Raw genomic sequence first — 13,001 nt, 5'->3', positions numbered from 1 at the left:
TGTCTTTGGTGAGCCATCTGTTACACAGGCTGCGATTCCAAGAGAACATTCAAAAGTCTTTCTTGACTCATTTACACAGGATTGTGTTCCTGGGATATCAACTAGACACCTCAGTTTAAAGAGCTTTTCTTCCACAGGAAGTAAATATATCTTTATTTAGATCTATTTCTAATGTTTCCCACTCGGTCTTCTGGTCACTGTTAGGGGATTCCTCTGGATTTTGTTTTTGTGGCATCTATGATTCTCAGTACCCCTAGCAAGACTCCACATCTTTGTTCCCAACATCAACACCCTTTATTTTTTAAACCCCAGTGCTGTGGTTTGTCAGAAGTGAAATCTTTTATTGGAAACAGATCCTTAAATCCAGGTCTCCCCTTCTCCCAACCTGCTTTAAAGCACGCACTCACCACAGACTCTCCGGATTTTTCTTGGGGAGCAGCTTCATGAGGGATGAAAGTGCAGGAGGGTGTGAGACAGCAAAGACCGACGCAAGCACATAAATATCAGAGTGATGCTTGCTCTAATCAAGACACAACTGTTGGTCCCTAGAATCTCTTCAGGTGGTTACAGATAGTAACAGTCAGGTGGTACATCAGCAAGCAAGCAAGGGGAAACTAGGTCATACCTCCTTTGCTGATTAGCCATGTTAGCTTGGGATGTATCTTTACATCACTGTCTCACTCTACTGACGTTCTACATTGCATTAGAGCAAAATTATGTGGTAAAGCCAGGACCCGGGCAGATCCTCATGAATGGAGACGTGATCATGTTGTCTTCCAAGGTTTGATTCATCCCTGGAGTATTCCTCAAGCAGACCGGTTTGCTTCCTCTGTGGACAATCAGCTGACAAGATTCTGTTCCAGTACTCCATGCAAGAGGGCCTAGAAGGACTGGAAGATAGATTTATTTTCTTTTCTTGTATGCTTTTTCACTCTTTTCACTAATATCCAGGATGCTTCTGAAGCTTTAGAAAGAATCCCCCAAGATCGTTGTGGTGACTCCCTTCTGCCCTTGGCAACTGTGGTTCTCCTTTATTTTGGAAAAGGCTAGGGGCAATTACCAGAAGCTTCCTCACAAACTGGATCTACTGACACAAGAAAAGGGGTGTTGATACACCCAACATAGTCGATTTCAGTTGACTGCCCAAATGATAGGTCTTAATTCCTTTTAGGAACTTGTTTACCAAAGACATGCAGCAGCTACTAATGGAGACAAGGAAGTCTGCTACTAAAAAAAATATATTTAACAAATGTAAAAGGTTTTCTACTGATGCCAGCAACAGAAATAGCACACTTTCAGGGCTAGTTCTTTTCTGGTTCTACACTGTGATTAGTTACTGTCCTATAGCCTTTCTTATTCCTTTGTCAAAGTTCATTTGTTGTCCATTTCAGCACGTCTGCCCATGGATCCTCGTCTTTCAATGCAGTCTTATATCACAATGTTCTTGAAACGGATTTTACATAAGAGGCCTCCAGGAAAACCTGTGACCCATCCGTGGGATCTCAATTTTTTTTGTTAGAGAAGCTAACACCTGATCTGTTTGAGGCTGCTAATGTAGCTGAGTTGAAGTTTTTAATATGGAAAACAGTTTTAATGATTAGTCCAATCCCTGCATAAAGGGTGTCTGAGTTGCAAGCTCTTAAGGTGAGTCAACCCTATCTCGTTTTCCATAGGGACAGGGTTCTTTTGCAAAGTAATTCTCCTTTTTATGCCTAATGTGGTATTACTTTAAGCCAAACTATCCATATTCTCATTTTCTTTCCTGAACCTAAAAATGAGGGAGAAAGGTTACTCCGTACCTTGGATATCCACAGACAACTCTGGTACTATCTTGACAGAACTAAATCTCTCAGATCTTTTAATTGCCAATTTCTTGTGAAGGTAAGAAGGGAAAATCAGTGTCAAAAAAGAATATTTCCAAATGGTTCTCATGCCATAACAAAACTATTCCAGGCAGGGTCAAGGCCCCCTCTCTACCAAGGCCTTGGCTTTGTCTGTGGCTTTTTTGGAAAGGGTTGGATTCTAGAAGTATTCTAGAAACTGCTACTTTGTTCTCTGTGCATCTGTTTGCAAAGCACTGTAAGCTTAATTGGTCTTCCAGGTGCAGATCAATCTTTGCGAGGAGCATTCTCCAAGGGCTCCTGAACTCCTTCCACTTCCCAAATATAGTTGGGTAAGGTAATCTAACCACATAGTTAAGGCTGCTGCAGCTGTGATCAATATGATGAACATAGTACAGTTGTGTAAATAAAAATTAACATAACTGTAGATGTTGGAATGATCACTGCTCAGTATTTGCACCTCCACTCCTGGTTATTGGTGTGTGTTTTATTCCAGGGTGTGTACATTTTTTGTTCCTAGCATTGTCCTTTCAACTCCCAGCCTCCCTCTTACTGCTGACAGGAAAGCTGTGAAGATCTTTGCATCCAAACTTGTCTTTTAGTCAGCTCTGCTTGAGCTGCCCTCCTGTTCTTCAGATGTAGTAAAAGATTGCTGTGCTCCAAACATATGCCATTATGCCTCATTATCATTTAAGTGCAGGGCCTGATGAAAGTGTTTGTATAAATAATTTTGTAGTCTAGATAAGATAAAACAGGTATATCCTCTCAGTAACTGTGTATGTGTGTGTGTGTGGGGGGGGGGGGTTGTTAAATCTGTCAGAGTTGGGATCTGGAATCACTTATCACCACATAACTTTAAAAGTGACATTTATGTGCATCTACGTGAGATCTGGCCAAATGATATGACATGATATTGATCCCTACAGTATTTTTATCAGCAGCAGCAGGGGTGAGGGAGATGGGCAGGGCAGATAAAACCTTGCTTTTCCTATCCTTGCCAACAAAGAAAGCAATAACAATGTTATGGAGGAAATCAGAACCTCCCAGGTTTAGAGAGGTAGCAAGGCTGATGAGGAATTGAGAGACCAACAAGAGAACTTGATGTGGTGAATGTGAGAGGGGAATCTTGATAAAATGTGATTGTTATTGGAGACTTGTAGAAATACATTGAAAATACCAGTAGTGCTTAATAAAAGAAGGGGAATGGTGTTAGTGCAATTTGATAGTTCATACCTTCCCAGAGAAATTTAGGATAGATTAACAGGTTAGTGAAGGGAATATTAACCCTGTTAGAAGATGTAGTGTACTTACATGCTATATTAATATGCTGATCTTTTGTATTAAGTAGATTAAAAGGTCTTTGTGTGTGCCTGTGTGGGGTTAGGGTTAGATTAAGAACTAGGAAAGGAGTATATGTCAGGAGCGTATATGCAAGTGTTTGAAGGTTTAGGGGATAAATGTAGTGTATTACTGTATGTTTTGTCCCCAGGATGACTTCTGTTAATGGTAGTGTTATAGAAGTTTTTTTTTCTAAGGTAAGGTGTAGAGTTCGGGTCGGGGCAGGATTGGGTGGCGTGATGGAGGATAAAGTAGTATGCATAAGCTGTTTTCTTGTGGATATTAAATTTAATGAGCGTTAATTGCACATTTTCCTTATTTCTTATAAAAGCTTGGAGAATGCACTTTACATTTGAGAATGGGAATTCTGTTTTTCTGACTTGGCATCCTTTGAATTTAATGACATTAAAAAATGGATTTTCATGTTTTTTATTTTAAAGTTTTTTTTCCAGTGGCATACACCGTTTTTAAAATGTTTCTCTACTGTGTTTGATGTGTTTTGCATTTAAAAGTATCTACGCAGCTGTTCAATGTAAATATTCCGTATTGCAGAATCGTTGTTAATTATTCTGCTTTGGCTAAAACAGAGTATAACATTGGGAAGGTGAGGAAACAAGATGGTGATCTCTGATTTTGTGTTGTATGAGTGCCTTCTATGTGTAATTTTTATAATTGTTCTTGTTTTATTATTTTATTGTTGATTCTTCTTCCACAGACTAAAGAATTTATTGATGGATGCTTACAAAATGAAGGTAATGCACAACATTTTTATTATAGTCTGACAGTTAACAAACGGTGATACTTCTGTGGTTTAGTACTAATGTGTCATTTCACTGCCTTGAAAAAGGTGAAGAGACCAATAACACAAGTATGTCTTAAGCGATGTGTACATAGTGTATATGTAAAGAGAATGGCAGTACCAATATAGAAAGGATATTTGTTTAGTAATTGGGCTGCACTGTGGCACACTGATTAGAATTCCAGATTCAACATTTTTTTCTTGATCTTCATTTACTTTTGAGTGGAGTTTGGTTTGTATATTCTACCTGTGCCATTCTGGATTTTCTCCAAAATAGGCATGCTCATCAGCATCTCAGAACTGCCCAACATATAGTTTTTGTACCCCATAAGGGGTAATTTGCATATATCCCTTGGGCCACCAATATAGAAGGTTTAAGGTATTACACAGTGAACACTCTAGCTTGGCTGTTTGTTTTTTTCTTGCAGTTTTTACTACAGGCTAAAATACATAGAACTGAAGAAAAGTGGACTTCAGCATATTCAGCAGTGGGTGTTTCCAAATTTCCTGTTAAGTGTTAACTGATAAGTCCCCTTTCCGTTTTATCTCAGCTTTCAGAACGTTCTTCAAATGTATGTCTGTAGTTGCAGTGAACCAGACGATGCAAGGGGTGAAGGTATTTGTGTACCTTGACAGGTGACTCTTGGGTGGTATAGCATGAAACACGTTGGTGCGTACTAAGGATTCTCTTCAGGTTTTTGGTAATTATGGTGAACACTACAAATTCCCAGTAAACTGTTTGTTTGTTGCTGAACACTGTCTGTGATGGCTGCAGCTGTATACAAGCTGTGTATGAGAGCTGTACTGTGTACATTTAAACTAGAGTGGCCCCATTTATTGAATCCAGTGAGTCAACATGTCAGGATATCTAGTGCTTGCATGTCAGTTCTCAAGTGTTTTTACGCTTTAGACCTTACCCTGGGAAGATCTTTCCATGCCCCACTTCTGTCTTGACTGCCAACACAGTCACCTTTGCGCTTGGGTTAAGGTCAAGACAGTTCAAGGTATATGGTTATAGACAGAGGCCGGCCTGCACTTCAGTGCTTTGGAGATGAGATAGTACTCTTCACGTTACAGCTCTTTTTGGATTGCCTACCCCAAGATACAGGAGCCATTCACCCTAACAACATGGCAGAGGTTTAGTACATAAACATGTTAGGGGGCTGACTCTTTCCTACCTGCCTTGTTGAGAAGCAGTTAGGGTATGATGATGACCTATGTCAACACATGCTTTCTTATAGGCAGTAACAATCTTGGGTTGTCACTTTTGTCTAGCAGACAGGCTCAGCGTTTGTTTTCAGATGCATTGCAAGTGGTCTTTCAGACTTTCTGGGGCATGAAAGCTGTTCTGTTACTGGTGTGGGGGTTGCAGCTACCTGTTATCATCCCAAACCAGTGCCTGTTGCAGAAACTTCTTTTTTGTCGCACGTTTCCAGAGGGAATGCCCTAGGGGATACTCTCTTCCAGAATGTTGTGCTTGACTCCATTTCCCCTTGTACTGAACTTCATAGAGATTGCCAGGTAGTACATGTTCAGAGTAATCCAAAAAATACGAACCAAAAACTTGTAAGCGTAAAAAAAGGAACCAAACAGGAAAACTTGTTAAATTCCTTGGGTTTTAATCTACCACCAGACAAGCAGAAAACAGGACGTAAAAACAGCAAACACGCCAAATCTGTATTAACGCTATTCCACAACTGCGTTTTCGTTCCACCATATCACTTCATCAGATATCTGATGAAGTGATATGGTGGAACGAAAACGCAGTTGTGGAATAGCGTTAATACAGATTTGGTGTGTTTGCTGTTTTTACGTCCTGTTTTCTGCTCGTCTGGTGGTGGATCTATTAAAACCCAAGGAATTTAACAAGTTTTCCTGTTTGGTTCCTTTTTTTACGCTTACATGTTCAGAGTAATTCTCACATCCCCATTTCGACCACAGCAAGTGTGATTTTTTTTTTGCTTAGGTCTCATCTTGTGGAGAAGCCTGTATATCTCAGGTCTTTCAGAGAGACTTGCTACCTCACTCATCTGGCAAGCCTCACTCAGCCTCTTCAAGCACTACACCTATTCACATGGATACCTCAGTGCTGCTAATGGCTAGGGACTTCACATATCCCTCCAGGGTTGATCAGAGGCTTAATGATGTCAAACCATACAAAACTAAGTGGACATTTTTTCTGTATGAGCTTCTTCTAAAGGTTTGGAGCCCTTCACAGCTCTAGTACCAGCAGTGTTTGGCTCTTTTTCAGATTTTTTCACACAGGATTAAGCTTTTCCTTAAGGTGCAACTTACTACCATTTCAGGCTTTCATCATGGTTCTGATTGTGTGATTGGCATCTTTGATGGTATGTAAGGCCTTTTTGAGAGGTCTCTTATTGAGGATCCTGTTCCACCATAGGATTTGTGTTCTTGTTTTAGAGAATTTTTGTTTGTATGTATTTGTTTACTACGATCGGTTAGAAACAACACTAAAAACAGCATAAGCGCACACAATACTAATGGTCCAGAAGGAGAATCTGTCACATGTAAAGTTCCAGACAGAAGAAAATCACACAAAGGGCCAAAAGTTCTCAAGTAAAAAATAAGAAGTTAAGTAAAAAAAAAAAAAAAAAAAACCGTTTCATGTGTACTTTTGTTCATCTAAACCACTGGACAACTTCAGAACATAATCTCTTAAACAGCCAATCACTTTGTAATGTAAAATCATGTGACTGCTGTTAGAGCATTAGTACAAGAGAGTATATACATAGTATTCAGTTCATTTCGAATCTAACAAGAACTCAACTAACAAAATGAAAAAAAAAAAAAACTTATCAAAATTTAAGTCAGTGTTGCATGTAAAGGTATATACTTATTTGTACAGGATTGTTGATTTGTTGTAGGAAATTATTACACCAGGTATATGTGAGTTTATCATTAAGAATCCAGTTATTCCAAATTTCTTTGGTAAACACAAGGTCCATAAGGATATTTACAAGCGGCTCAACAGTCTAAGATGTACAGTATAGCTGATTACTTGGATAGAAATTAAAATCTGTTTCCAACAAGTTTTCCCACATTCTTAAAAAAAATCTTGGGAGTTTTTGAGCATGATTAAAAGTCATTTATGGGAACCTGGTCTGAATTTCTTTACTGTTGATGCAGTTGATTTATTTACCTGCATTCCCCAACTGGAAATTGTTGAATATTTTAATTGTTTCATTGAATATACATTCTCTTAACCTCCACCGATGTATATGTTTTAGTTGAATGTATGAACATCATATTGGAAAACAATTTTGCTCACTTTGAGGGTGATGTGTGTATATATATATATATATATATATATATATATATATATATATAAAATAAAAAAATACATGGTGTTGCTATGGGGGGGGGGGTGGCATGCACCTCAGTGTATGCCAACTTGTTTATGCTAGGATGGGAAACCTGGTATGTATGTAGTTGTGAACACTAAGTTTTGTAAAATTATATTTGAGATACCTTGACGACATCTCCATTTTATGCAATGGACCGGAAGATGCAATTCAAATTTTCATAGATACACTAGTCAGACTACACTATTTTTAAAATTTACATTTGTGCATTCTAAGGATCGTGTTGACTTTCTAGATACATCAGCCATCTTCAGAAACCTACCTTTTGTAATGCATATCTCCACTTTAAAAGTTTTCACCCTAGCACACACAAAAAAGCCTCTTTAAGAAGCAGTTTATTAGGCTTGTGAGAATGATTTCTGACAGATATTTTAATTCAGGAATTTGGTCTTTTATCCAAAAAGTTTTACCCTAACTTTATTATCAATGAAATACAGGCAGACATTTAATATAGTTTGGGCATTAGACACAGACATCTGTGGGTACACTGTTGGTTAAAAATGACCAAGTTATGACCACCAAAGAGATTAGAGAAGGGGGTGGAGCTTAAAAACCACCACTGTTGTTTTGATAAAGCATTGGTCTTACTATATAACAGTGAGACTCAAGCTATTTAAGCTGTTAAAAATAATTGGCATATAGGTTCATAGGTTCATACTAGGCTATCTGCCCTAGTGCATTTATAAGCCTAGCCAGAGTGTGTTTGGCTTTCGCCACCCATTTTAAATTAATTTTGCTATACCCTTTTTCGAGGTTAGTATACTGTGCCTCTATCCAATAGTGACACAGAGGTGATACCCGGGGTAAACCTACGATCTCCCATCCACTCATCAAGATTCCTCTTGAAGAGAGTCAATGAGGGACTCTGCCTAACCTGGACTGGGATTTTATTCCAGAGTGAAGGGAGCCTCTGGGTTATGAATCTGTCCCTCCAGCATGTCCTATTTATTTCAGTGCTGAGGTTCAAGTCTCTTGAGCACGTAGCTCGATGGGATTTGGATTTTCTGAGGTGCAGCATGTCCATTAATTCCGGGTTGGACATGGCTTTATACGTCAGGTACAGATCACCTCTGAGCAGGCGGTATGCCACTGAGTAGAGCTGGAGGTTTTTTTAAAGCATGTGATTATTTGTGTGTTTTTTTTAATGCAACCTAGTTTAGTTTATAAAATGGCTAAAAGTTTGAAAAGAATGTACAACACCTCCAAAAATCACATTAATTTTTTCCTCTTTAGGATCTAAGAAATGTGGTTTATGCAACCATTGTAGGTTTATATTGCAAATAAAAACTGTGTCTTGGGAGAAAGAGGTTCATACATCAGGTAGTGAACAAGTTAAAATTGTACTAGTACCTGATTGGTTTGTTTGGCTAAGTGCTGCACTTGCCCTACCTTTTTATGTAGTTAAAACTGACAGGGCTTTTAGGAAACATTTATGAACATTACTATGACATTAAGGAGGCTTATTGTAGCAATGCATTTTATAAACACTTGCTTCTGTGCGAAGGTTTTAAAAAAATTTGAGTTTGGTATTATTGGTAGAGTAGTCCTGGAGTTTGAGGGGTGGCTCTTGGGAGACTGCTTTTAAATTTTAAAGGGTTTTTTGGCAGCTTAAGTTGAATGGGGCCATAGAGCCAGTTTAAATGAAACTATATCAATTCTCTCCCTATTTTTAAATTAAGAGCTGCTAAATTATGAACACTTTTTTATTAATTTTGTGTGAAAATGTTATTTATATTAAATATAAACATGATTTCTATGTGCTATGAATTTACATCCTGGAATTGTTGCATATGTATTTTTTACTTAAATCTTTTCTATTTTTACATTCTTTGTAGTTTATTAATTTTTGAGGGCTTTTTTTTTTGTTAGTTGGATTGTAGTTTGATTCAAACTGAGTTAAGTACTGTGTGTATATTCTCTTGTACTGAGGCTTTTTAATAATGAGCATGTGATCTTAAATTATAAATTGATCTGAAGATGTCCAGTGGTTTAGATGGGTGAAAGCAAATATGAAACAAATCTTATTGTTCATCTTATTTTTTTATTTCAGATCTTTGGCCTTTTGAGCGAGTTTCTTGGAAATAAACCAGTGTTTGGAACTTTCCTTGCAATGGGTTTTCTGGACCATTAGTACTGTATGTGCTTACTCTGTTTTCAGCATTGTTTTTGGTCATTAGTTGTAGAGGCACACACTAGCCTTCTTTCTTGGTTATAGTTTAATTGGGCAATGGACACTTTTCCAGCAGTGGTCCAAAATGATAGACACCATAAAATTATGTGAGAAATAACATACAGGTACACATTGTGGAATCCGGACGGCGCAGTGGTGCAGCGGTAGCATTGTCGCCTCACAGCAAGAGGTTCTTTGGTTCGATTCTCGGCTGGGGGTGCCTTCTGTGTGGAGTCTGCATGTCCTCCCTGCATTCATAAGGGTTTCCTCTGGCTGCTCCATTTTCCTCCCATGTTTCAAAAGATATGCGTCTGGAGCATTTCTCCCTGGACCTCCACTGAAAATTGGCTTTGTTCCAAGTCGGACTTTCCTGGTTAACAAATGTTAAATAAGTAAAAACTCAAGCCTACAAAAATTGCAAAGGGAAAATCAATTTCCTTATGCGAACTCTGCACCAAAACCTTCCATGACAGTAGCCTAAATTTGTCTGAATAGTGGCAGTGCTACAGAAAATTTTTTTAACACAAGATTTGTAGGGTTAGGGTTTAGAGTAGGAGCAGTGTTAAGGTTGTATTACTAATGTAGGATAGGGGAAGAATCTCATGATGTCCCTCTTCACATGTAGTATTCTGTACTCTTGGGTTTCCTCCTCTTGCTACCTGAATGTCCAGCCAGTCTTCAGAAGTTTGTAGTCACTGCAAAGTACATGGGACATCAGATATGGCTAGATGAGTGTGGGGCATAAAAGTGACGTCTGCATGCACCAGCCCTCAGAACTTCTTTGCCGCAATTGAATGTCTGTTGTTCCTGCCGTACTAGCCATCGGATCTAGGATCTTTGAGATACATACCCCGTTGGGGACCCTTTGTTTTTGAGTCATTGCGTGCTAGTGTTTGCTCATGTCATCCAAAAAGGGCAAGTCCAAGTACAGCCATTAGTTTCCCCATAAGGACACCCACGAGCTCTGCCGGCCAGGACCTAGTCTTTCTAGGGTGCAGGATTTGGACAGATATTATGAAGGCCTTCCTACCACCCCAAAAGGTGGAAAACCTAACACAGTGCCTGCTTTTGGTACTTCAAACCAAAGAAATGACTGCCAGGCAGTACTTCAGGCTCTTGGGCCACATGGCTTCCACTATTCCAATGTTACTATTGGCGAGGCTCCACATGAGGAAGCTTCAGTGGTACCTAAGATCCATTTGAATGCTGCACTCTCATCCTGTGGAATACAAAATCCCCCTATTACCCTGCCTCAAGAAAGAGATTTAATGGTTGTTGATGCAGGTGAACTACAACCCGGGCCTACTTCTTCACCCTCCCCCCTGCCAACGCAGGAAATATACACAGATGTCTCAGACCAGAGATGGGGAGAAATTTTGGGCCCCCTAAAAGTCCAAGGCACCTGGCCAGACTCCCACAAGCAAGAGCACATCAATGTAAGAGATGAGCGCAATTCTTCTAGCCTTGAAGGCTTTTCCGCCCAAACTGAAACAGGGCCCTCAAACTATTCACAGACAATATTCCAGTTCTGTGGTATGTCAGCAAATGGGGGGGGGGGGGGGGCAGAATCTTACTTGCTGTGCAGACTAGCTCTGCTTGTGTGGGAGCTGGCCACGAAACAGGGAGTAACACCTCAGGCAGTTTACATCCCTTCAAAACTCTCAGGCAGACGCTTTAAGGAGGTCCATGTCACAGTCCCCACACATGGATGCTTCACAGGGATGTTTTCCTGGATCTAGGCCACAGATGGGGTACATCTCAAATAGATCGGTTTGCCTATCCCATGAACAGACAGCTTCCTTCCTTCTGCACCAGGCTTCCCAACCCTTTGGCAAGGGCAATGGATGCTTTTTCAATTTCTTGGAAGGGGGTGTTTCTCTATGCATCCCCATTCCCTCTTATTCAGAAAGTCCGACTGAAGATTCAGCAGGACAGACAGAAAATCTTGCTGGCGACACCCTTTTTGCCAAGACAGCACTGGTTCCCCCTCCTCCTGCATTTAGCCAAGGGCATTCTCCACAACTTACCCCACAGAGTGAACCTTCTCACACAGGACAGTGAATCTCTAATCCATCCACACTAGCAGTCTGTACACCTCACCTGTGGGTGATTGAATTTTTATCTCTTACAGATACCTATACAGTGAGGACGTGCTCACAGTCCTGCAGAAGGCCGGGAAACTAATGCAAGGAGATCTTATGTATCCAAGTAGAAAAGATTCTCCATATGGTGTCTCAGGAGACATTTGGACCCATTATAGAATGAGGTCCCTTACTGTCCTGTCTGTGTGAACTCTTACACACTGGGTTAGGATACTCCTCCATCAAGGCTCATCTGTCTGCCATTTCATCTTGTCTGTCTCTTGAATCCCCTCTGGCTTCCAGATTGCCCGCAAAGTTGTTCTTAAAGGGAGTACTGCATCTCAGGCCCCCAGGAAGCCCATCCCTCCTCCATGGGACCTGAGTTATGTTTTGGAGAAGCTCACAGTACCCCACTTTGAACCAGCATCTAAGGCTTCCCTGAAATACAGCACATGGAAAACAGTACTCCTTGTGGCCTTAACTTCAGCTAGAAGAGTGTCTCAGTTACAAGCTCTCATGGCCATCCCCCCCTTCTCATATTCCACAAAGACAGGGTAACCCTTAGGACCAACCATCCTTCATGCCCAAGATGGTCAATGAGCTTTCCTTAAACCAAGCCATCCACCTCCCCACCCACCCACAAAGTAACAGTGTGAGTGTGTTACACTCCCTTGATGTGCACAGACAGCTTAGGATGTTCTTCTTGTTTCACTGTAGCAGTCATCACTTGAGGGTTATCCCTGCTGGGTAGCCCTCAGCCAGCCCAAATACCAGAGTAAAGGATTTTCCTCCTGCATCGGCTGCAGGTCGCCCGGGACTGACATCAGGTCATCAGTGCTATAAAGAGAGGCAGCCGATACGATTACATCAGTCTTTCTTGCCATGGAGCCTGAAGCAGAAACAGTTTGCAAGTGCATCAGTCGCCTGTTGCCAGAGTGAGGGAGAATACTACTAAAGCTAAGTGCCCCATTGGGGATCCTTTTTATTGCACTTAACAGATGTCTGAAAAAGTAAATAACTCTCTCCGTTGTGGAAAGCAAATACCACACCAAGACTTTTACAATCTGTGTGTAACTTGTCTAGGCCCAGATCACGATGTCCCCGGTTGTCAGTTTGTTCCTTATTTAATGCTAGGACCATCCATAGAAGAGCTAATTTTGTAGTTAGGCATTTTCAGGGAGTTAGCTACTTGTGTGAAATGGCATCCGTCGGTCAGTCGACTGTCAAAATTCCCAAAAAGAGAAAAGACAGGGAGAGACGTAGACCACAGAAGGGTTAGGCCCATAGACGACATAAATCAAAAGTCAGCCAGCCTTCCTTTCGTTAGTTCAGCGGAACTCAGGCACATTTGCAGCCCCTGACAACAGGTATAGAGCCATTGCGGGCCTC

At 40.5% G+C, this 13,001-nt stretch overlaps 1 protein-coding gene across 1 annotated transcript in view; it reads left to right on the top strand.

Annotated features, from left to right (window-relative positions):
* STYX (serine/threonine/tyrosine interacting protein) overlaps nt 1-3,978 on the top strand; it is a 940,049-nt gene extending 936,071 nt beyond the window's left edge. The window contains exon 6 of the mRNA XM_044073567.1: nt 3,895-3,978. Coding sequence (XP_043929502.1) covers nt 3,895-3,978 — 84 coding nt within the window. The remainder of the gene's footprint in view (nt 1-3,894) is intronic.
* The last annotated feature ends 9,023 nt before the right edge of the window (nt 3,979-13,001 follow it).

This window comes from Protopterus annectens, chromosome 6.part0 (genome assembly GCF_019279795.1).
Source record: "Protopterus annectens isolate FY-2018-M chromosome 6.part0, PAN1.0, whole genome shotgun sequence".
NCBI lineage: Eukaryota > Metazoa > Chordata > Ceratodontiformes > Protopteridae > Protopterus > Protopterus annectens.
Note: the sequence above shows the minus strand (reverse complement) of the source record. Positions and strands in the feature narration are given on the sequence as shown.